The sequence below is a fragment of the Zootoca vivipara genome, chromosome 4 (genome assembly GCF_965207765.1).
Source record: "Zootoca vivipara chromosome 4, rZooViv2.hap1.1, whole genome shotgun sequence".
Lineage (NCBI taxonomy): Eukaryota > Metazoa > Chordata > Lepidosauria > Squamata > Lacertidae > Zootoca > Zootoca vivipara.
In genome coordinates this window covers 21,101,539-21,127,606 of record NC_142587.1, presented here as the reverse complement: position 1 = coordinate 21,127,606, position 26,068 = coordinate 21,101,539, and the positions used below count along the sequence as shown (strand labels likewise).

Sequence of the window (26,068 nt, the reverse complement as noted above, 5' to 3'; positions counted from 1 at the left end):
CCTCCTCTTTCCTTCCTTCCTTGGCTATTTGTGATTGGAACGTGAAGCCAGAAACACAAATACACAGCCCAATATAACATAGCACTCTCTTGTGTTTCCCAACTGGGCTATTTTATTTTCTGTCCCCTAAAACAGTCAGAATGTGGAAGCTATTGCCATAAGAGCACATTATTATGATTCTTTGGTAGGAACCACAACATTCTAGTCAGCTAGCTAGCCTCTGTCTCACTCCTTTTGGCTAGCCATTTAAGCACCAAGAAGCCAGGGACAGCATCTCACTCTGTACCTTCAATCCTTATAGGAACAGAGAAAGTTTTAGAAATATTGGTTAAATTATGTTAGCTTTATGCATATGTCGCCGAAGAATTGATGCTTTTGAATTATGGTGCTGGAGGAGACTCTTGAGAGTCCCATGGACTGCAAGAAGATCAAACCTATCAATTCTGAAGGAAATCAGCCCTGAGTGCTCACTGGAAGGACAGATCCTGAAGCTGAGGCTCCAATACTTTGGCCACCTCGTGAGAAGAGAAGACTCCCTGGAAAGACCCTGGTGTTGGGAAAGATGGAAGGCACAAAGAGAAGGGGATGACAGAGGACGAGATGGTTGGACAGTGTCCTCGAAGCTACGAACATGAGTCTGAACAAACTGCGGGAGGCAGTGCAAGACAGGAGTGCCTGGCGTGCTCTGGTCCATGGGGTCACGAAGAGTCGGACACGGCTAAACGACTAAACAACAACAACAGTATTTGAAAATTTATAATACTGGGGAATCAGGTTGAATACAATGGTGATAGGACACACAAACATGCAATGCAAAGTATGAAATTGTGCTTGGATCTATTGTGATATTTATGCTGCCGTTGAAGTTCAACAAGTTCTTCCTGCATTCAGCATGATTATTTCTCGAGCTGACCTATTCTACATTTTATTTATTGTATGATTGAATGCAAAAGTGTGGAACAAATCTCCCTGGTAGCCAGAGAGATGCAAGCAAGAGATGCAAGACCACTCTCTAACCATTTCTTCAGAGTATGTAAAGCTATAAATTTCTTCATTTACTTTATGATGATAGTGTTCATGTTCATGACAGTGTTCATGTTCAACTATGATCCTCCTGCTCCCACCAATCCACTGCTCAAGCCCCTGTACACAGTGTCCCTGTCTTACATACAGAGCTCAATGCAGAGCAGGAGCAAAACAGATAAGGGAACAGCAAATGCAACCAGTCCTCTGATATATTCAGCTCAGTGTCTTGCTTACAATTTGTGTTTTTCACATGCAATCACCAAGGGTGCTGCGAAAACTTTCCAGATGGAGAAACCCTGTCGTTGGAAACTTTAGAAAGCCTGTTTAAACACTATTCAGTCAGATCTGTTCTTTCCAACTTTATCGGAAATGCACTAAGCTTTAATTAAAATGTTTGTTAGGTGCATTTCTCTAATTCCTCTATCTTGGCTGTGTATTGTCTCTAATTAGTGTTTCAGTTTGAAGCTGGTGAGTAGTAATTTTATTGGCCTCAGCTACAGTTTTCCCAATTGATCTGTCACTTTTCCCCAACCCTCAAACTTTGATGCCTATTAGCAGACTTGTAACTGGCCATCTAAGCTTTTCTCTCTTTTTAATTAAGAGCCAAACTTAGTAATTCTCATAAAGCTTCCCCCCCCCCAAATTTAACTATAGAGCCAGGAGAGTCTGCAGATGTGTTTGTGTTTACAGTCAATTTTTAAATGACACGCTGCTGCTGCCTTCTCTAACATCCATGTTCTGGGGAGCTTGAGATTGCTAGACAGCTCATTCATTTGCTGCTTTTGCACTATACCAGGAAATATCTACACCCACCAAACTGAGTTTTAAAAGGCTGTATTTGACCGCATTTAGAGGCTCCTTTTAAAACCTACTTTAGACTATCTTAAAGTTTTTTATTTAATGACAGCTCAGCTCATGGCACTCTTCAGAGGACGATGTTTTATTTTATATGTCTCTCCATTGCTCATTTGCTGCCTTGATTACACAGTTTTCATGATCACAAATGTTAAGACCATTTAGCTGTGGTGGGCGGGGGAGAGATGAGAAATTCCAAAGGCACAACACAAAAAGGTCTTCGACAGGAGCCATACTCTGCCTGGCACAAAGCAATGAATGAGCAACTGTGAGCCAGCATCTGCATCCATGTGCCCAGTCTTGCATTCTGCTCTCTTATCACAAGAGCTGATACTATCTTGTTGTAAGAATTATTTTGAATGTTTTCCAGAAGCAATGTAGAGTTCTGTGCTGCCTTGTTGTTTCTACATTATGCAGGCTGCAGATATTTGGAGGCAATGGAAATTATTTTCAGGGGTAAAATTTGCTAGAGTATGATACCCCCAATCATCACTTTAGTCCCTGTAACTTCTTACATACATTTCTGCTGCAACACCACTCCGGTCCACATTTTACGTGTTCAAAGAGTTTTAAAATTTTAGCTGAAATGTATCCCTTGTTTTCTGGTGTGCCTTGTTTCCTTATAAACAGTATGATGATTGGCAAGCACGAGTGCACACTCACCAGATCTAGAAAATTTCTCTGTTCAAGGTCTAACTCAAAATCAGTGCTGTCCAGCACAACATATCACAACCACAAACTCAAGGAAGGAAATCAGCACTGGAAATAAAATGTTATCTTAGTGTTCCTCTGGTATGGTTTTGAAGAAACTTGAAAAGTTTTTAGCATAAAAATACAATTTTTCATCCACCCATATTCGAAAAATAGCGTATCTCCCCTCCTTCTCACTCCCCCAGTACCTGAAGTCTAGTGTTCATTTCCAAGAAGAAGAAATTCTTCCTTGAGTCTATAAGGAATTCCACTGTTCCAGCAGATGAGTATTTTACAGCTTTTGCAAGAGCCACTGCTTGTTCTCCCATAGCTCTGCGTGTCTCAGGATCCAGGAAAGTGCTACACAAGTAGAGAGAAAATGTGTTGGAGGGGTTAAATTCAGCAAAAGGAATTTTTGATACTTTAAGACACCCAAATATCAAGAGGAAATGTAATGTGAAATAACTGCCGCCCAAAGCAAACCATTAAACACTGGTAACTACATTCTTGGGAATTATGTTTTTAAAAACCCAGACTTTTAGTAATCAACTAACAAAATTAATGCTAAAATTAAACATTCTAAGTTCACGTATTTCAAAATCCGTGTCCAAGTGGGTAAAGAAATTTAAACACTAGCTGATCACAGCTGTCCCTTATTTTGAAATATTGAAAGAATACCCCTTACATAAGCCACCTTCACATTTCTCAAGGTCATTTAGAAAATATGGAACACTTCTACAAATCACGAAAATATTAGGTTTTTTTAGTCTACATAACCAATATGCATGGTTGCAGCCCTGACACTGACTATATCTACTTTAATTTATATATATAACAATGGTAAACTTTGGTTCCCAGGGGTCTCCCATTCAAGAACTAATCAGATTCATACTTGCTTAACTTCACAGATATAATTCACTGGGCCTGATACAGAGAGACCCAAAAAGTCCCCAAAATTAAGATCAAAGTTCTTTTCTCCTGGAGACACCTAGCTTGGTTGTCTTAGGGAATTTTAACATCCATGCCAACACGACCTTACAAGGAGCCGCTCGGGACTTCGTGGAAAGCATGGCCTCCATGGGGCTGTCCCTGAATAAATCTGGCCCAACTCATAGCCGCGGACATGCCTTGGACCTGGTGTTTACCTCTATGGATGTTGGTGATCTGACATTAAATAAAAGCGAAACAAAAGAAGTGCCATGGTCAGATCACTTTCTGGTGCAACTGGACTTCTCCGCAACCCTTCCCCTCTGCAGGGAGGTGGGACAGATTTGGATGGTCTGCCCCCGCTACTTAATGGATCCAATTGGCTTCCAGAGAGTGGTAGGGGATGTTTTATCCCATGTTGATGGCCTTTCAGCTGATTCCCTGGTGGCCCGCTGGAATGTGGAGTTAACCAGGGCTATTGACTGTCTGGCTCCGATTGCATGGAGCCCGGACAGCCCCGTGGTTCTCTCCGGAGCTGAGGGCGATGAAACAATCACTGAGACGGCTAGAGCGCCGGTGGTGGAAAACTCATTCTGAATCAGACCAAACACGGGCTAGAGCTCACCTTCGAGCCTACCAAGTGGCAATGGAGACGGCGAAGAGGACCTTCTTCACCATTTCTATCGCATCTGCAGAAAACAGCAGCAGGAGACTGTTTCAGGTGGTTCGCAATCTATCCGAACCCCCTTCATCATCAGGGCCTGGTAGGGACCCCAATATCTTCTGCAATGCTTTTGCAAAGTTTTTTGCAGATAAAGTCGCTCAGATTCGGGAAGAGGTAGACTCCACCGTGGGAGCAGGGCTGGGGCGAGGGAGTGCTAGAGTCCTGTCTAGTCAAATTGCGTGGGATCAGTTTCAATCTGTTACCTCCGAGGATGTGGACAGGCTGCTTGGACGAGTGAAACCAACCACCTGTCTCCTTGATCCTTGCCCATCCTGGCTTATAAAAGCTAGCCGGGAAGGGCTGGGCGATGGACTTCGCGGGGTGGTGAATGCTACTCTCTGAGGGAGCCTTCCCACACCTGCTGAAAGAGGCGGTTTTTAAACCGCTTCTTAAAAAACCATCTTTAGATGCGGCCAACATGGCCAACTATCGCCCAGTCTCAAATCTTCCATTCTTGGGCAAGGTGATTGAGCGGGTGGTTGCTGAACAACTCCAGACACACCTGGAACAAGCGGACCATTTGGATCCCTTCCAGTCGGGATTCAAGCCTCATCATGTGACTGAAACTGCCTTGGTCGCACTGGTCGATGATCTCCGGCGGGCTAGGGACAAAGGTGAGAGCCGTTTCCTAGTTCTGCTGGATCTCTCAGCGGCTTTTGACACCATCGACCATAACATCCTTCTGGACCGCCTAGAGGGGTTGGGAACTGGGGGCACTGTCATACAGTGGTTCCGCTCCTTCCTCCTGGGCCGTGTTCAGAAAGTGGTGGGGGAGTGAATGCTCAGACCCCTGGGCTCTCACTTGTGGGGTGCCTCAGGGTTCCGTCCTCTCCCCCATGCTTTTTAAAATCTACATGCAGCCGCTGGGAGAGATCCTCAGGGGGTTTGGGCTGGGTGTTCATCAGTATGCGGATGATACCCAGCTCTACCTCTCTTTCAAATCAGAACCAGTGAAGGCGGTGAAGGTCCTGTGTGAGTGTCTGGAGGCGGTTGGAGGTTGGATGGCGGCTAACAGATTGAGATTGAATCCTGACAAGACAGAAGTACTCTTTGTGGGGTGCAGGAGGTGGGCAGGTGTGGGGGACTCCCTGGTCCTGAATGGGGTAACTGTGCCCCTGAAGGACCAGGTGCGCAGCCTGGGAGTCATTTTGGACTCACAGCTGTCCATGGAGGCGCAGGTCAATTCTGTATCCAGGGCAGCTGTTTATCAGCTCCATCTGGTATGCAGGCTGAAACCCTACCTGCCCGCAGACTGTCTCGCCAGAGTAGTGCATGCTCTAGTTATCTCTTGCTTGGACTACTGCAATGCGCTCTATGTGGGGCTACCTTTGAAGGTGACCCGGAAACTACAATTAATCCAGAATACGGCAGCTAGACTGGTGACTGGGAGCAGCCGCCGACACCACATAACATCGGTCTTGAAAGACCTGCATTGGCTCCCAGTACGTTTCCGAGCACAATTCAAAGTGTTGGTGCTGACCTTTAAAGCCCTAAACGGCCTCGGTCCAGTATACCTGAAGGAGTGTCTCCACCTCCATCGCTCTGCCCGGACACTGAGGTCCAGTGCCGAGGGCCTTCTGGCGGTTCCCTCACTGCGAGAAGCCAAGTTACAGGGAACCAGGCAGAGGGCCTTCTCGGTAGTGGCACCCGCCCTGTGGAACGTCCTCCCACCAGATGTCAAAAAGAAAAACAACTACCAGACTTTTAGAGGACATCTGAAGGCAGCCCTGTTTAGGGAAGCTTTTAATCTTTAAGAAATTAGTGTATTTTAATATTTCTGTTGGAAGCCGCCCAGAGTGGCTGGGGAAACCCAGCCAGATGGGCAGGGTATAAATAATTATTATTATTATTATTATTATTATTATTATTATTATTATTATGTATAGGAGAAATATGGACTTTTACATGAGTACTTTATTCATTATTATTATTATTATTATTTCTTCCTCAACCTTTGTTATAAAGGCAGGTTAAAATAATTTACAATCAGAAGAACAGAACGTCACAAGCGTGCACCTTCAGCATACAATAAAAGCTATACAATGGTGGTGTTATCACGTCTACAGGGGAATTCCACCATTTAGGGGCTGCCACAGAGAAAGCCCTCTCTCAGATTGCCATTTCCACATTCCACATGCTGCCCAGAGGGGGGCTGTCCGCTGCATCTCTACAATTCACTGCTCTGGCCTTGACTCCTTCCTGTCAATGTCCACTGGGGACAGTTAATTATGCTATTTCTCTGCATTTGGTGTGATTTGAACTGCTGAGAATTTCAGGTGCTCAGAGGAGCTACGCGCAGAGCATTCCCCTGAGGTCAGGCAGCAATTATTCTTTCACACTCTAAAAGCCAACTTTTTGGATAGAAGCGTGGCTTGCTTCCGGTTCTATTTCAGACAAAGAGCTCCAGTCCTTGATTTGCCGGCAAGGATAGTTGCTAGGGTCCTCAAGTTCTTTTTGTGTGTGGAGAAGCATTACCATTACAAGAATTCAACTTTTTAATGCAATTCTACACCATCTCCAAATTGCAGTGGTTTTATCTATTTGTTCACAACATGCGTGTTTTCTCAGAGAATTGAGGCAATAGACAGAGGGCTGGATGGATGGGTGACTGAAAATCTTGAAATGAGAACCTTGCCGTTCCAAACTGAACTGTGTTAACGTTTCAACTTTAACCTGTTACTCTGAATATGACATACAATGACAGTAACAGCTTGCATCTTAAATTATTCTCTCAACTTTACCCTAAAGCTGAAAGTTTTAATTTTCTGTTTTTCTTACATTGATTCATCTGTTCCACACAGCATGGCTCTCTTCCCTCCCTTTCGTGGACACAGCTGTTTCTTCTGCCCTCGAGTGCAGTTGTCGAACCCTCTTGGGATTCCCTCTTAAGACTGTTCCCCCAACCAGCAAGTTTCCTCACTACAGGATACTAAATATATCATCTTCCAGATGCTTGCCAATTCAGAAAAATATACATATTCTAGCAATGCTTCTTCATGCTGTTTTGGTATTTCAACTGTAAAAGTTTGTATTACCATTTACTACTTTTACCTATCAAAGCATGGCACAGGTTGCTCCCACCTTCACTCTGTGAAGTAATCCAAGCATACAAGATCATTCAGAATTTTGAAAATGTGGCAAAATTTGTTATTTGAAAAACTGCAAATGTGGTGAAAATTGTAATTTGAAAAACTGAAAGCTGTCTCCATTCTCATCTCCAAGAAGAAGGAAAAGAAGCCTCAACATAGTACTGAAAAACAAGTATTTTATCAAATATTAAGAATGCTTCTAAAAAAAATTAATTGCCCAGTGTATTTATGTTGATGTCATTTTTGGGGCACAAAATGAAGGTTTTCCTATCAAGCCAACATCTCTCACTTTCCCCCCTTCATCTATTCTCATCCAGTCCACTCTGAAGGAAACACCACATTATACTTCTTATATTAGAGTGGTAAATCAAAGAAATGTAATAATCTCAATGGCAAGGGAGCCAGAGAATAAGAAGAGAGCTGTGCAACAGAAGGCATTTCCTGTGCTTAAAATGTAATGAAAATATGTGATTATTAAGCTCCTACAAGGAGCTGGGTGCTGTACAGAAATAATGATAAATAAAACCAGCGTGCCAGTTCACCATCTAAGAAAATAAGACACACTAGGGAAGGTGGAGGGAGAATGAGTGGAGGAGGACGGCAGTGGGATAAGGAAGCGGAACACATTTTAAGAGGATCTGCAGTTTTTCACAATACCTTTGTCCCACTGAAGCCCTTGCTAATCAAAAACAAAAAACTTTAATAGTAAACTTGTTAGGCTCTCATGACTGTGGCTTGTGGAGACATATGGAATGGGTCTCAAATCCACAAACCTCCTTTTCCCTATCACTACACAGAGGCACATGCAATAAGAGTCAGCCAATTTTGCCATCCATCAGCTCCTCCTTGTATCTCACAGGACCCCTGATGTTTGAGGTTGCTGGAAAGTAAAGTTTAGGGCTGAGCGGAATAAACTTTTTGCTTCTCTGGATCCAAGCAGTACAAAATTATGCTTGAACTAGGACACACAGTGCTCACTAAAGAAGGGGGGAAGAATCTCCTTGAATGTCCGTTCACTGTCTGCTTGAAATCTGAATTATCATATATTTCTAGGGAATTATCAAATCTGAACCGGCAATTTTATTCTATTTTACAAAATACAGCATGTGCGTAAAGCTATGGCACCTATATTATGTACTGTTATCTGCTTGGAGTCATTCTGTACATACTATTAACTTCCTTCTAATTTTCTGAAGGCGGTCCAGCATTTCAAAATTTGATATGCCACACCATAATCCTTTTAATCTAAATGAAACAGATTTCAGAAATCCATGACCCTCACAGCAAAGAACTTTGCATGGAACAAAGAATCATTCCAAAATAATATTGCAAAAAATTAGAAATTACTGTTTAATAGTCTCTGTGGTGAGAAATAGGAAAGAATCCCACACTAGTAGTTAATACACTGATATTCTTTTCCCTTCTACTTTTGCAGTAAGCAGTATTTTAAACAATTTGAAACTAATGGTGCATAAAGTTGGCAGAGCAAGTGCAAGTGTTCTTGGACAACACTGATTATCTCGCTCCATTTCAATCTAGGTCGAGGTCCGGTTTTGCAGCTGAATTGGTCTTGGTTGCCCTGATGGATGACCCATATCGGAAGGAAGAGGTGAGTGCAACCCTGCTAGTATTACTCAATCTCACGGTGACTTTTGATGCCACTGACCATTGTATCCTCTTTGATTGCCTGTGTGGGATGTGTACTGGAGACTCCCAATAGTCTCCAATACAGTAGTCAAGTTCACAGAGAAGCTTTGGGAGGAGTCCCCTTCAAATCTCTGGCAACTGAGCTATAGGGTTCCACAGGACACTATTTTGTCTCCAACGCTTTTTAACATCTATATGAAGCCACTATGTGTGGCCACTGTGTTTTAGAGCACAGTGCCATCAGTAGACTGATGACACACAGCTCTACTTCATCTGAGCCAGGAGAGATTGTGCAAGCTCTCAACCAGTGTCTAAATCAGGCATCCCCAAACTGCGGCCCTCCAGATGTTTTGGCCTACAACTCTCATGATCCCTAGCTAACAGGACCAGTGGTTGGGGAAGATGGGAATTGTAGTCCAAAACATCTGGAGGGACGAAGTTTGGGGATGCCTGGTCTAAATGCAGTGGTGGACTGGATGAGAGCCAATATAGTGAGTTTGAATCTTGGAAAGACAAAGGCTCTGTAGGCAGGTGGCTCCTGTGTCTAGACCAGAAGATAGACATGTTGCCTGTTCTGGATGGGGCTACACTCCCTCTAAAGGAGCAGGTATGTGGCTTGAGGCTACTCCTAGACACATCTTTGTAATTAGAAGACAGCCTTTGATCAGCTTTGATTGGTATGCCAGGCATGGAAATACTTTGCCACTGTAGTCCATGCACTGGCAACTTCAAGACTGGATTACTGCCACACACTATGTGAGATGGCCCTTTGGGCTGGTATGGAAGCTCCAGCTGATGCAGAATGTTGCTGCTAGACTGCTGAATTGGGCAGAAAGCCAACAACATGTGACACCTCTGTTGAAACATTTGCACTGGCTGCCCATATCCAAGTTTTTGTGTCAGTATACAAAGCCTGGACAACTTACAGTAGGTCCAATATACCTTAAACTGTCCTTTTATCACAGCCCAATCACCAAGATCACCTGAAGGAGCATTGCTAGTTGTCTTGCATCTTACAGAGGACTGATTGGCCTACACAAGAGGTCAGGCATTTGGTGTCACTAGTCCATGTTGTGCAACACTCTTCCAGCAGAGATTCACAGGCATTCTCACTTTTTACATCCAAGCATCTCTTGAAGACTTTTTTATGCTGACATTTTATACAGTTATCTAAGTAGCTAGTCATTTTAATGATTGCTTTGTACTCCTGTAAATTTGTTGTTGTTGTTGTTGTTGTTGTTGTTGTTGTTGTTGTATACCACCCTGATGTTTTGCTACAGGGTGGTGTATAAATACTTCTGTGAATTAAATAAAATAATTGATGCTCCTAAGGAGCGTGCACACTTACCTTGGTGCTTCTTCAATAACTTTCTGGTTTCTCCTCTGAATAGAGCACTCCCTTTCATTCAGCCACAATGCGTTGCCATGTTTATCAGCCAATACCTAGTAGAAGGTCACTGTTAATAAATAAATGCATTGCTTTTCTCTCTCCATCCCAATGCCACCAACATCAATGGAAATAATCCATTGCATTCGTAAAATTATAGAAAAGATGTTTTAAACAAAAGATCAGTAATAAACACACATTATTCAGAGCTTCTCACACTCTGTTCCATTGTTGCGTTCCAGGAAGAAATCTGTACAAGCCTTGGGCTCCTCAGAAACCACATAGCAAATTAATCGGGGCACACTGCATTTGTCAGAACACACTGAATGTGTTTGCACATAATGCTATACAGTGAGGTTATGCGCACAAGCTTCTGTGAGCCAGAGTATAGTGTCAGACCAGGAAAAGGAATAAGTCAGAATTCAATTTCACTTTAGCAGATACAACTGACTAGAGTTTATATGTTATACCACAATTACTGGTTGTACAAGCCAAAAATAGACTAAAAGCCATACTGAATCCTGCTTTATTCTTCCTCCCAGCAACACAGGAAAAGACAGGGGTGGGGCAAGGGGACATGCAAGGCGCTGTGCTTTGTACAGGCTCCTTTCTGCTCATGCACATTGCACTGAACTATTATTTAGCATTATATGAAAATGCTGTCATTGCGTTGCTCATCCTTGATCTGTCTACTGAAAGACTAGGCAATGTTTCTCAAACTTGGGCCCCCAGATCTTTTTGGACTACAACTCCCATCATCCCTAGCATCCCTAGCTAGCAGGGCCAGTGGTAAGGGATGAGGGGAGTTGTGGTTCAATATTGACTGGAGACCCAAGTTTGAGAAACACTAGACTAGAGATTTCAACCAGGTAGTCAAAGGAAATGTGGCATGGCCCAGTTCACTCATTTTCGCTAAATGAGGAGGAAAATTGGAGAGGATGAAAACAACATTCTAGGGCTCATACTGGATTTAAGAGTTATTTCCCCAAATATAAAAACTGAAAAGTCGCCCTATTGTTGCTGGATCAGGTTCACAGCACTCAGAACACTAAACAAAACAAAAAGAAAATATTAGGAGTTTCTCTCTAAGGATTTTTTTTGGGGGGTGGGTTGAATCTGGTTTGGAAATATTTTAAAATCCACATTGAAGGTAAAGTACAAAAAAGTAATAAATACCATATAAATCCTGGTGTGTTGTTTTTTAATCCTGATCTAATGCGCATTTACTTTTGAGCAACTCTGAACAACTCTGAACAAATCAACATATTTAAAAGAAGGTGTGCTAACATTACAACCTTGTTCCACTTGGGACATCCTATGACTACTAACAAGAAAAAGTTATGCAAGATTCACATCTCTACTAAAATTATAGCTACATCCAGCATTTTCACCCCAAAAAGGTTATTGAACATATGTATTTAAAAAGTCAAAATTAGCCAAGCAACCCACTTTCCTTTCTACAGAGATGACTTTAAAATGGTGCTTGGGTTTAATAGCTGCAATTAAGAAGGGCTTTGATCAAAATATCCCACTGCACAAGCAGATTACACTTCCACTTGTGAGGAAAGAAGAAGTCACCTATTTATTCTTTTTCACAGACATAAAGACACAGGTACTTCAACCCCATATAGTCATGTTATCAGGGGAGAGGGGCTGCTAAAACACACATCCGTAACCCCTCCAAATAAAACTAACCAATCAATGAAAACAATTTTAGTTCAGAAAATGGTCAGCAAAATGAAACTTCTATTTTTCCCATTCCAACAAATGTATTCAGCTTTTTCTCATATTTTATAGCACATTGCTTTATAACTGGACAAATTGTTCCATGGACACCTGCTACTGAAGGAAAGAGCCACTAGCTGTGTGTTGCCCACTTCGATTCTGGGCATTGCAGCAGAACACGGTAATATCCCAATTCTAAGAACGTTTGGGTTATGATGGTAGTATTTGTCAGCACTGAGTGGGTTCACCTATTTTTTTCTAATCTATTTTAAGCTGCCAAAACATACTGCAGGGTGGTTTTTTTGTTATTTGAAGTTATTGAACTGCTGTCAAATTATATTCCAAGCATCAAAACAAAATTCATATGACAGAAATTGTACAGACTCTGTATTTTAGACTGAAAAAAACAGAACTTTTAGGAGATTGGCACACATTATAGATTTCTCGTCAGAGAAGATTAATTCATTACTGTCCACAGATTAAGTTTCACCGGAGGCTTGTAGAGACAAAACCAAATGATGGCTCTTCAGCTATATCTTTGTCTCTTATCATACAAAATCATGTGAACTGAATTAGTAAGAGAGAAAAATACAAGAGGAAACACAAATTTCAAATCACCCTTTGAAATCACCTTAATACAAAGGAGGTACAAACCTGAATTTCTATGTGACGTGGATTATCAATAAACTTTTCTATTAACAATCGATCATCACCAAAACTTGAAGCAGCTTCTTGGGATGAAAATCTAAAACCTTCCCTTTAAGGCAAACAAATGGAACACTTATAAATAGAAGAACAAATTTATTCATTTTATTTTTAGTCAAATGTGTAGTCTGCATGAGGAGCACTGCATGTCCAGCAGGTTTTCAAAGGTACCCTTCTGTATTGTCACTGAGCATACATGGCAACTAACAACATAATGTACCTGTAATAAATATCAATTTAAATACCAATTTAAAAACAGCAGACTGGAGGATGGGGAAAGGAACCTATGCCAGCTCACAAAATCAACATGTCCTGACCTTCCCTCAAAGAGCAATTAAAAGAAGTGTGTTTTTAAAATTGCTACTTAAAATAAAACCAATAGTAAGTACCACAGTGGAGGTGCCACTACAGAGAAGGCTGTGCTCCTTGTGTTAGTCCAGCCTCTGACAAACATATAACTCTGAGAAGGCATACAGTTGGAGATACTCTCTAAAATAATATCTAAATCGCTTTCGTTCTTTCATTCAGCCATGCTTACCCAACCTGTAAGAACTCCAGACAGACATAATTTGAGTATAGTGTTGGAATGTACACACATTCAATTAAATGCTTGTAAAATGACATGTCATGATCAATATCCCACATAATGACTAACAGTACAATTTGGTATTATGATTGCACCATCTTATTCAAATTTTGTACCTATATGTGGCTATCTGGAGGTCTTAGAAGTTCAAGGCATACCTGGTGTTCTATTAGATAAGACCAAAGGTCCATCTACTCCAGAGTCCTGTTCTAGGCACATGCAGTCACATGCTTCCCTGAAGCAAAAAGGAAGGGTATAGGGTATCTTTCCCTCTGCCTTTGAAGGTGGTATTCAGAAGTATCTATGGAGAGCCCATTTAGCTATCATGCCCAATAGCCATTGTTCACTATTCTTTACATAATTCACTTTTGAAGTAATTTAAACTAGTGGCTATCACCACATCCTGTGACAATCAATTCCATGAAATTAATTGCATTGTGTGAAGATGTACCTTGTCCATTCTGAATCTTCTGCACATCCATTTTCTTCCAAAACCTGACCAATTTCGTAACCTTTCCTCAGAGGGAAGGCACACCAAACCCCTTGATCATATTGATGACTCTCTTTTGCACCTTTTTCAGCTCTGCGCCTCCTCCCCCCCTTCTTCTTCTTTTGAGGTTGGGAAACTATAACTGTTTTCCAAATGTGCCCATAACATAAATTTGCCTAAGCCCATTGTCTTTTCAATCCGTTTTCAAATCAACCCTAGCACAGAATTGGCCTTCTTCACTGCCATCGCACCAAGTTCGTGTTGCATAGCTTGTCCACAATCCCCAAATCTCTGAATTTGCTGGAGTAGTGATATGATCTGATTTTGCTCCAACATGTTTATGCTAACCTTATACTACCACTCCAGGTACCTCAGAGATCACCTGAACCATTATGTCTCAGTTTGATTGTCATTGGTCGTTCCCAGAGTTCTGGAGGCTCATTTGACAACAAGAAACCATGATCATTTTAACTCATGATCTCTGGTTTGTATGTAAAGACAATTCAGCATTAGAGGAGAGTGAAACTAAACTCTTTGCTAAAGTCATTTTCCCAGCTGTGTAGGAAAAGGGGAGTGCGGTACAAGCCCAAAGCATCATTTGGGCTCATTCTAGTTCATGTACATAGCAGTAACTCACGGTTTAGTGTTGCAGGCAACATCCTGTGACAAAAGGGTTTTTTTTTGGAAATCTACCAATCTATCTATAACAAGGGTTTTTTTAAAAAAGAAAATATGTAACAAAAGCAACATTTCAGACGACTTTTTTATTTTAAAATCTATCAGCATGTTAGAGGCAATTCTTGTATTTTAGTTTATTTTCAATTTAAGAACATCTGAGGCAATCACCCAATTATCTGTTACTTGAGTTAATTGTTAAAACTCTTTATCATACCTATTTACAAACATTTGGCATCATTAGATCCAGTGCTACTTAAACTGTGAGAATGCAAGCGGTTTAATTCTTTGGCTTTCTTCTATATAAGCATTTTGTTTGATAACATGTATAAGTGACTTTAGTTAATTGACGCATGAGTTAATTAAAACTATTGATTACAGTGCTTTGTTTGTTGTTTTGTTAAAATCAATATGCTTAATTATATAATCCATAAATCTTTGAAGCCTAGATGTATGCACTTAACCAAAACTAAGTCTTAATACTTATTTTCAGTTCTGTTTTGTCTCCATTTGCCTCTTTAAACTTGGCCTGCATTTGTCAAGGGAAAGGAGGGAATAGAGCTTGCAACAGCCCCACAGTGATTTTTCCATCATTCTATGTCCTCAGAAAGTCTTAAACTGGCCCAGCTCTGTCCTTATGTCCCAACTCTGCTTTTGGGGTAGGGGGGAGGAGTCCAAGCACAAACAGAATAACCAGATGACTCCATCTGCCTTGCTGAGCACAGGATGCTTCTGTAAGCTAAGGCAGGGGCAGTTATGGCTGCTCAATGGGATCAAGATGTTTAACATTTCAATTAAGGCACTGGTCTACAAGTAGTGTGGCATGACCCAAATCGGGGTCATGTCTTGTCCTATTATTGGGGTTGCAACAGCTGCATCACCACCTTCTTCATGTTTACATTTTAAGAGAAGATGAAAACACGAGAGAACAGAAGCCAAAAAGCTTGGGGGGGGGGGGAGCAGAGAGGAAGAGAGACAGAGATGTGCATGTGTGTTAAGAAAAAATAATAAGTGGGTCTTATTGTTGCCTGTCAGTGCTAAAGTTAGACAGAGATTTGAAAAGGTTAAGAGACAACTGCACCATGCCCTTGGGAAGCAAAAAAGAATGGATGGCTGATAATACAAATATTATTTTCTACTTTGGCACAGCATTATAAGAAGAATGGTAGCACTGAGAAAGTAGCTTGCCTTATGCCTACTCTGACACCTTACAGCACAGTTTTCCTCAAAAGGTTTAAATGAATGTGATTAACCATCTGAAAAATATAAATACGTGCAACTAAATGCTCGTGTTCTTGCCTACGTTACAGTGCCACATTTGTATAATGATGGAAACTGATTTATGTTAGATCCATGTGGCTAACGAGTAAATAAATTTATGAATCACAGTGATCTTGAGAGAAAACAGATAGGCATCTTATCTAAAGCCAGGCAAAAATAAAAATGGTAATTTAAAAAAACAGGATGAAGAAACACCTTTTTCTTAAGAACCCCAGCACCAATATCTGAGAGCAACACACAGGCATGGAGACATTGGGGGCAGGGAGTGCGTATGTGCCCCTCTGCATAAACCACCCAATGTGGCAGCTGTAGCTCTCTTCAAGCATAAACTGTGTTAAGGGGCAATGTCAATCCATAGAAGTTTAAGTTTAGCCCCACCCCAAAATCCCTGTTTGGGGGCTTTCTGCTACTTTATGATTACCAGACATCCCCATTTTCTGGGGACAGTCCCTGGATTTACAAATCTGTCCCCCGAATGTCCATGGATTTCATTTAATGTCCCCGGATTTATATGTTAAGTGTTGTAGATTTATTAGTAGGGAATGAATGTTGTGTGATTGGTTCAACGGCACAAGACACACCATATGGGGACTTCTGGCGAGGCAAAATGGCGGGCGCCACGGCCGCAAGCAGCTCCTGGAGCCAGCCAGAGCCAACTGCGCTATCAGGCTGGCTCCAGGCTGCTGAGACTGCCGCTGCCGCCGCCACTGCTGAGGGGGAACTAGGGGTGCCTAGCGCGTCAACTGGGGGAACCGCTGACCCACCCACCCCCAAATTGAGCCGGAAGTGAGAGCACCCAGACACCCGGCTGACTGCCCAGCGGCACTCCAGAGCCAGGAAAACCCCGGAGCCGACACAGGGAGGAGGAGGAGAGGAGGAGAAGGAAGAGAGAGAAAGAGGAAGGACAAAAAAGAGGAGCTCCAACCTTGCCGCGCCGCTGCCGCCACCACCACACTGAGGAGGAGAGGTAGCACCAGGAGGGCAAGAACATGTGTATGAGCCCAGGCCCAACTCCCTGGCAGCTAGCGCTCCAAGAGAGCAGGCCGGGACCCAGAGGAAGACCGCGCAATGGAGGAGACCACAAAAGAGAAGATATTAAAAAGAAAAGTTATTTTTTTAAATAAGTAATAAGTTTTTTCTCTTTTCAAAAAAAGGGGGGAAAGGTGTCCCCGAATTCTTTGAAAAAAATCTGGTAACCTTATGCTACTTGCTACTGCCAGTGATAAATTTTTCCACTCACTTGGGCATAGCCGGGGTCTCCGTCAGAACACAGCTCGCCATCACAAATCCCACACCTTTATTGAAAATATTTTTACTTCATCTTTTTTGAAGTCCAACATGGCTTATAACATAATTAAAAAGATAACAAGCCAAGTAGATAAAGCACAACACACACACACACTTAAACTTCTGTACACCATCAAAACTATGAATATGTAGTGCAGAGGTAGCATTGGGGTGGAAGGTTCACAGGCTATGAAGGACTTGCTCACAAATTTATTGACAGCTGCACGGATTATTAGAAGCTAGGAAGTGGAAGGGGCAAGCAGAATATAAAATTGAAGAGTGGTATAAAGAGGTGTGAGATATGGCTAGTAATGATAAATTAACATGTCCCATTAAGGTAAGATAGGGAATAGGCAGGAAAAATGATTTTGAGAAGATTTGGAGGTTGTTTGTAGAATTTGTACTGTTAAAATGGAAAGGGGTCAAACCATCGCAAGAGGTGTTGAAATTTAGGAGGTTGGATACTTACAATGGAATGGTCTTGATGGTGGGGTGCACATTTTTATTCTTATTTATTTTTTTATTATTACTTTGTCCAAAAAAACCAAAACCTGTGAATATGTAAAATGAGGAGATTCCCACTAAATTATTTAGGAACCAATTTAGAAGTGGCTCCCTTTTTCCTTCTTGGGATGCCAAACTGCTCTGTCCTCCTGTGCTGTGTGGTCCGAGTGAGGAAATGGTGCAAATGCAAAGCCACTAAAACACCAGTGAGATGAACATCTGGCACAAAACAGAGATAAACAATGAATAGGAACCCTGGGGCTTTCTACAAACAAGGCAAACATCACTAGCTGTTGATCTTGGGACATGCCTGAGCCTTTCAGTCAATGAAAATTAGCATCGGTAATTAAAATTTGTTGACCCTGGTTTACAGTAGTCTTTATTTGGAGAATTCCCGATCCACTGTCCCCTTCCCCCAGCATTTTAAAGCCACTTAATAACTTTGGTCATGTAAAAGTATTATGTTACATTCATATCAACACCTAGTGAGCTTCATGGCTACTGGGAATTTGATCTCTCGTCTCCCACTCGTACTCCAGCACTTAAACCAAGAACGAAGTGTCAATGTGGTAAAGTGGTTAATCTCAGTCTTACCACTCCTGGGTTGGGGAAACAAACAAACCACAGTTCAGGTTTGGACAACACAACAAGCTACACTATGGCTTGTTTCAGCAGCATTGACATTGCACAGGGGAAGAAGCCACAGCAAATTTGAGGTAAATTCACAATAAAACATGGCTTAAGGTTTACTGTGGCATGCAAACAAGGCCATAAGGATGAAGGACTAGCCTTTTGAAGTTCTTGAGGATCATGATCAACATTGGATAACTAAAGTATTTAAATATTGCCCCCCTGACTTGAAAGAGTTTTTTACCCCATGAATATTAAAGCCGTAACTGCAAGCCAGACAGCAACTCCAACCACAAGCATGGGTTGTGCACGGAACTTTTGTAAGTATTGTTTACCCTGGTGTGCTGTATAAGAAACTTTGCAGACTAATCTTGTTTTGGGGGTCATGCAGCTTTGGGCTCAGAAGCACCACTGAGCATCTGAATCACACCATACCTACCGGTATGAATAACTGATTTACAGCATTCACAACCACAAGATGTGATTGTCACTATTTATACGCCTCTCTTAAAAAAAAAATTAAATACATTGAAGCTGCTAAAGGCTATATCCAACACTGAACAAGAAGCATCCCGCTCCAGCAACCAAACTTCCCCTTCCTTTCCTCACATACTCTCCCCAAAATCTGCTACAGAGGGGTCCCCAAGCCTCTGTAGCAGATTTTAAGGGTATGAATGGGACAGTGGGAGAGAGAGGAGAGAACATGCTTCAAATATTAGCAATTAGAAATCATAGACAAATCACTGGGCTCTTTTTTTTCCTTATAAGACATTATTTTAATTCAACTTACAGTCAAAATGAATATGTGTATAACCCCAATGTTTAAAAAAACTGCTAAGACATGGCAGGGGACAAGAGCAGAAACTGTTCCATTTCAATCTGCTGTTTGATATCTGTTTGACTGTCAGCTCACAGTGGTTTAATGGGGTTTTGGAAACAGCAGTATTCATCAAAACTAGATTTTGGACAGCATCTCACCTGGTCTCTTCATCATCCCACGCAATTCTCATGCCTTTCCCACCACCGCCTGCTGAAGCCTTGATCATGACGGGGTAGCCTAGCAGCAGGGAACAATTAGAAAGGAGTTCAGACTTTGATCAGTAAGTCATACAGACATGAAAACTGACCACATGCCCAATAACAGGGAAGAAAACAATAGGTTTATTAAAAAGCTTCGTTGGGAAGGGAATTGCCAGTACACTATCATTAACGGTAACTAGCTTCTGAATTTCAGTATATCAAATTATATAAAAGTGGATATAAACAGCAAATCAAAGCTACAATGGTAATACTGCACATTCTTTAAAGTATGGATATGTCGCCTACCAGTTAAAAAGTCCTAAAGAAAGCTGTACTTTGGGGGATTTTTTTTTCACAATCTCAAAAAAATAAAATAATAATCAACATCTGAACATGATGGGGCAACTAGCCAAGAAAAGAATCAGTAGCACTGTTTCAACTAACTTGAAACAGCCAAAAGCCACACCTTTGAAAATCCAAAAACTTAGCAGCAGCAGTGTGGGAAGGATCTTGTAGGCTTAGGTTTTGATAATGTTTTACTGTGGTTTCATTATTATTATTTTCCTTTTTTACTTGTAAACCACCTTGGAATGCTTTGTAATCCTAAAATGGTGGTAGGAAGACAGCATAACAATACTACAAATAATTAATTAGGATTCTTGTTTTTAAAAATGAGTAAGAGGCGGAGGAGGAAGCTTCGTACTGTAAAGGAGGCTTTAAAAATACTGTGGTTATAGTAATATTTTAGGGCCTTAGAGACTGAGTCCAGAACTTTGAACTGGAGCCCCAAAATGAACTGGAATTCAACGGAAGAGGGAGGAAGACTTCAGGCTTGAAGGATCCATTTTATTTTTTATTAGACTCTCAAGATCCAGCAACCAGAACCAGGTACAAAAGATATACACTTAAAGTGCTATTTGCATAGGAATTTGTCTTAAGTAGGTAGGTACCTGAACTAGTTCTTCCACACACGAAATGAACTCTTGGCTACCCTCTCCCCAGCTTTCTTAATTTTCAGCATCTTAACTTGTGTGCATGAGTGGGGGGCAGCCATTTGGTTACTGCCATTTTTCATACAACAGGGAGTCATAAACCCTTGTGATCTACCACAACCACCCAGAGACTCATCTACCTTCTTCCCACCCCTGAGATAAGACTCTAGACAGAGCAGGCATCCCCAAACTGCGGCCCTCCAGATGTTTTGGCCTACAACTCCCATGATCCCTAGCTAACAGGACCAGTGGTCAGAGATGATGGGAATTGTAGTCCAAAACATCTGGAGGGCCGAAGTCTGGGGATGCCTGCTCTAGAGGTAATGTCTTACAGCACAACCCTAACCATATCTACTCATAAGTAAAATAAAAAATTCCTTCCAGCAGCACCTTAGAGACCAACTAAGTTTGTCATTGGTATGAGCTTTCGTGTGCATGCACACTTTCTTCAGGTATCGTACCAATGACAAACTTAGTTGGTCTCTAAGGTGCTGCTGGAAGGAATTTTTTTAATTTTGTTTTGACTAAGTCAGACAACATGGCTACTTACCTGTAACTACTCATAAGTAAGTCCTACTTAAATCCAATGGTGCTTAGTCCCATGCATGGATGTAGCGGGGGGGCAGCTACCCCCCCAAGTAAATACATAAAAATGCTTAACTGACCAACTGCATCACAGATAGCTCAATTCTGCCCCTCACAACATAAATCCTGGCTAGGCCCATGCTCCCATGTCAGTTGGTTACAATTACAACCTCATATACCTATTATCAATTGTCATTTTCCCCATGTTGTATGGCAATTAAATATATGGTATGTCTCTCTCTCCTTCTTTGAAAGTTTCTAAACAGAGGTAAGATAGCCATCTGTCAAGTATTCTTAAGCTGTGATGATTCCTGCATAGCTGGGGGTTGGAACAAAGGACTCTTGGGGTCCCTTGTAACTATGATTCTATGACAGGCATCCCCAAACTGTGGCCCTCCAGATGTTTTGGCCTACATCTCCCATGATCCCTAGCTAACAGGACCAGTGGTCGGGGAAGATGGGAATTGTAGTCCAAAACATCTGGAGGGCCACAGTTTGGGGGTGCCTGTTCTATGAAGAAACACACCTTGTAGGATGGAGGAAAGAAGACTTATGATTTCCTTTCTGCTGCTTTAAGTCTCCTCCGAAGGAGAAATGGGGGAGCCATCTTTGAACCTAGCCTGCTGAGAATACCTTGCATCTCTTAACTGCTTTTAAGCTGTGGCTTCTTGGAGTGCAGCAAGACTAATACCTGTGGTGGTATTATTGTTTTGCCTGTTATAAAGTACAGAGGTAAATCAAATTTCTGTTTTTAAGGGTTGCTTCCAGCTAAGTTTAACTTAGACTCATCAAAATTAAAGGACCTAAGCTGGCCCTGTCTATTAATTTCAACGGGCTTACTCTGAATATGTCTAAGTTTTGATACAACCCTAAGTCTAGATTATTAAACTGTCATGTTGAATTTATCCTATGTTAACTGAATTGTTGGTTTTCTCTTATTTGCCTTTATTGATATAATTTTTAACATTTTTAAAAACTTATGTATTTAGCATCAAAATGATGCTAAAGTTGATTGTGAGCTGCTTCAGGAAAAGTGGCATATAAATAAACTTAACAAAAGGTAACTTATGTGACTTTCAAGCTCTTGCCCTTTATCAGAATGCAACCCTTGGAAATGGCTTTTTCTAGACACAAAAGGGAGAAAGGTACAACTTGCTGCATATGAAAAAGGGAAGCAGTCCACTATATTCAATTCACTCTCACATTATTTCCTTCTCCAAAAAGCACTAGCTTAATTTGTACCTCTTACATGGTTGGCTATATGAAATGCAACCATATAAGGGCTGGAGCAATTTCAGGCCATTATATTGGGTCTTATAGTAGCAGACAAAGGGGTCGGGGTGCAATGGCATAGGTAAAGGTAAAGGGACCCCTGACCATTAGGTCTAGTCGTGACCGACTCTGGGGTTGCGCGCTCTTCTCGCATTATTGGCCGAGGGAGCCGGCGTATAGCTTCCAGGTCATGTGGCCAGCATGACAAAGCCGCTTCTGGCAACCCAGAGCAGCACACGGAAACGCCATTTACCTTCCCGCTGTAGCGGTACCTATTTATCTACTTGCATTTTGATGTGCTTTCGAACTCCTAGGTTGGCAGGAGCTGGGACCAAGCAACGGGAGCTCACCCCGTCACAGGGATTCGAACCGCCGACCTTCTGATCAGCAAGCCCTAGGCTCAGTGGTTTAACCCACAGCGCCACATGGGTCCCTTGCAATGGCATAGAGTGCTGTTGTTTTTTGCTAGAACGGTTTGGATTCTCTTACAGAAATTATTTGAAACAAAATAAAAAAAAATCCTTCCAGCAGCACCTTAGAGACCAACTAGGTTTGTCATTGGTATGAGCTTTCATGTGCATGCATACTTCTTCAGATAAGGTGCTGCTGGGAGGAATTTTTTTTATTTTGTTTCGACTACATCAGACCAACACAGCTACCTACCTGTAACTAGAAATTATTTGCTATTCAAAACAAGTCTTCACATGACAGTCACTTGTTTGAATCAGACCTATATTACACTCCAGTCCGAAAATACGTTCTTTTAAATATTGACCTTTCATCCTTAACCACACAACGCTCAAACAAACTTCTTAACTGAAATATCACTTTCACCCAGCCTCCCTGGTCTACTTTCCAACACACTGTCCACCACACATAACACTGGCCAAGAGTAAGACAAACTTTGATTAGGTTCATACTCTGCAGGCCACCTTCCAATTTCACAAAATAAAATGTGAGTAAGTTAAGAAATTTCCCAAATTATAGGCTATAATCCAAACAACTACTTCAGGAACTCCAAAATGAAATATTTCACTCCTCTTGAACAGCTGCACCATTTTTAAAATGTCCCTGTTTCAAAAGTGGTTTCTCAAATAAGATTGGGAGGGGCATAAAATGAGGCAGAGGGGTCTACTGTTTGGGGAGTGAAACATTGCATGGCTCATTTGGTTGCTGGTCATCATAGCCTAATTTACAAAGCAGGCTAAATAATGATTTAAAACAAACAACATAAACACAATTCTATCAGTCTCCTGATAAAAGATTTGCCATGTCTTAGCACCTTATGCACAAAGTTACTCTTTTCCCTTCATATAAACTCACGAAATGCTACCCTTCTTTTAATCAGATTAATGATTACGAAAGCTTGCATCCTGTCTGCAATTTAAGCCTCTAAAATGCTGCCTATATCACAAAAATATTAAGAATTAAAGAGACCATTAATGCTCAGATTCTTCCAGTCCTGAAGACAACTGAGAATTTTAAAACTTAAATCATTTTTTCCCACAGGGACTACTTACTACACAGTTAATTTGGTCAACAGCATCTTCTGAAAGGCATACAAATATCACCATAGCCAATTTAAGAACTTACCAATTTCCCTTGCAATTCTGACAGCTTCATCTGCATCCTGTAAAAGCAGGAAATTAGACCCAACATTAATCCCATCAGCTACTGCACTGTGTCTCTAGGGCAGTCGTATACTGCACTACTGTCTCCTCCGATTCATTTAATGTTTGATTTTACAACCTTCTGACCCGCTTCATTCAGAGGAATGCAAAATTAATACCATAAGTGGAATGTAAATTTTACCTCATCGCTGCATAATACTCAGGCTCTAAGTAGCGAAGAATCAGCTGACAGGAAAAGCCAGCAGGACTACAGAAGGATTTCTCAAGTTGCCAGAATTTAAATTATAGAATTTAGATGGTTCCACAGAGAAGTCAATATCACAGCATTGTAACATATCATCTGTCAGCTTATTCCTGTCTTTTCAGGTACACGTGTGTCATGTTTTCCTGGATACAGTCAGCAGGGGGAGTTGATTCTCTATTGTTTGCCTAAGCTTCACAGTCAAACACAAGTCTTCTAAAAAATCATTGAAATATTCAAATAGAGCGCAGTATACACAGGTGTTTGCTGAGTTCCCACCCTTTTTTAAATTTCAAAAGGGGAATTTTAAAAACATATATTAGACTCCAGAAGAGCACTTCAAACACACAATCACTTCATTACAGAGGCCAATAAATTTTGTATTTTTAAGTGATAGAAACTCAAAAGTTTTTTCTGGTATCTTTAACATTATGCTTTACAATTATTCAAACATTGGATTTGACACATGGATGGTGAGTATCAGCTGCCAAGTTTTCCCTTTTCTCGCGAGGAAGCCTATTCAGCATAAGGGAAAATCCCTTAAAATGAGGGATAACTTGGCAGCTATGGTGTGCATGGCCTAAATAATGATGAAGGATAAACAGCGATATCTCTTTATGATATAGGTAAAGGTAAAGGTACCCCTGACCCTTAGGTCCAGTCGCGGACAACTCTGGGGTTGCGGCGCTCATCTCACTCTATAGGCCGAGGGAGCTGGCGTTTGTCTGCAGACAGCTTCCGGGTCATGTGGCCAGCATGACTAAGCCGCTTCTGGCAAACCAGAGTAGCGCACAGAAATGCCATTTACTTTCCTGCCGGAGTGGTACCTATTTATCTACTTGCACTTTGACGTGCTTTCGAACTGCTAGATGGGCAGGAGCTGGGACTGAGCAACGGGAGCTCACCCCGTCGCAGGGATTCAAACCGCCGACCTTCTGATCGGCAAGCCCTAGGCTCAGTGGTTTAGATGTATATAAATGTGTTACATAAATGGAATAAGCAAATGCATCTTATGCTATTGGGATGGCACATTATTTTGAAATCACCCTCTGGTTAATTCATTGAATAGACACACAACATATTTTCCATGCAGTAGTGTGTGTGCATGGGATATGCAATGTTATCTTTGGGATATGCAATGTTATCTTCTTTTAAGCAGCCAGGTAAGGGATAAGTGAAAAACATCCTCAGTTACAGTTCAGTTTCTCAGCAGCAAGTGAAGAAAAGACATTCAGAAAATGAATGCCATATACTGTATTTGGTAAACTTTCCCATCACCCAAAAAAAGTATTTCCATTATGCATTAATATATGATATGTTAAGCCTTGGAAGTTGTTATAGGAATTCGAAGTCCATTCAAATTTGCTAATATTTGCACTCCTCTGTAACATACATTTAAAAGGTTTAAGTAGATTGTATGTCTGGAAACCCCCAGCTGCTATGTGAGGCTGAATCCATGGGGGCTAACTTTTGAACATTAAAATGAAAACTGATATTGTAAAGCATTCCAAGCCTCCCCCCTTTTTTAAAAAAAAGAAAAATACTAGACAAGAGCCCCCTCTCCCCAAAAAGGGAAAAGAAATTGCTTTGGAGGGTTCCTACCTGGCTCATATTTTGCCAAACAATAAAACAAAAATCTTCTTAGTACCTACTAAGAGCCCAATGAAGAATAAGGAAGCTGGTACAGGAAGTTGTCAGAAAATTTAATTTCCTTTCATTAGCTAGTCTGCTCCACAAATCGGTGCTTGTTAAGTTCAAAGCAGCCCTGAAAGCAACATCAGTTTTAAGTCTTTTTTTTTTTACTTCAAGCAGGCACATCTGTTAATGAGATTTTCCAAACAATTGTTTTTAAGCCAAAGATAAGTCCACATACCAAAAAAAGGGAATAAAATTAACGTTTAGTGTTTTATTACACCTTGTTGTTTTCCACAACCCTGCAACCTCCACACGCTCCAAGTTTTAGCTTAGAGGGATAAAAAAATGTATGAAAAGGGTCATTTAAGAATGTTAGTGGTTTCCACACATTGAGTCAGAAGGTTCTTTGTTCCTGTCTGTGACAGTTATGCGAGAATACTTCCCCTTAATAGTCTCTCTGTCAG

General features: G+C 41.4%; 1 protein-coding gene across 3 annotated transcripts in view; it reads right to left on the bottom strand.

Moving 5' to 3' along the window:
* PCCA (propionyl-CoA carboxylase subunit alpha) overlaps nt 1-26,068 on the bottom strand; it is a 231,211-nt gene that overhangs the window by 143,953 nt on the left and 61,190 nt on the right. For all 3 annotated transcript variants that reach the window (XR_015949464.1, XR_015949463.1, XM_035114547.3), the window contains exons 8-12: nt 23,691-23,727; nt 19,207-19,285; nt 12,725-12,827; nt 10,307-10,401; nt 2,781-2,931 (exon numbers count right to left, since the gene is read on the bottom strand). Coding sequence is in view for 1 of the 3 variants with exons in the window: in XM_035114547.3 (XP_034970438.1) it covers nt 2,781-2,931; nt 10,307-10,401; nt 12,725-12,827; nt 19,207-19,285; nt 23,691-23,727 (465 nt within the window). In the remaining 2 variants the exon portion in view is untranslated. The remainder of the gene's footprint in view (nt 1-2,780; nt 2,932-10,306; nt 10,402-12,724; nt 12,828-19,206; nt 19,286-23,690; nt 23,728-26,068) is intronic.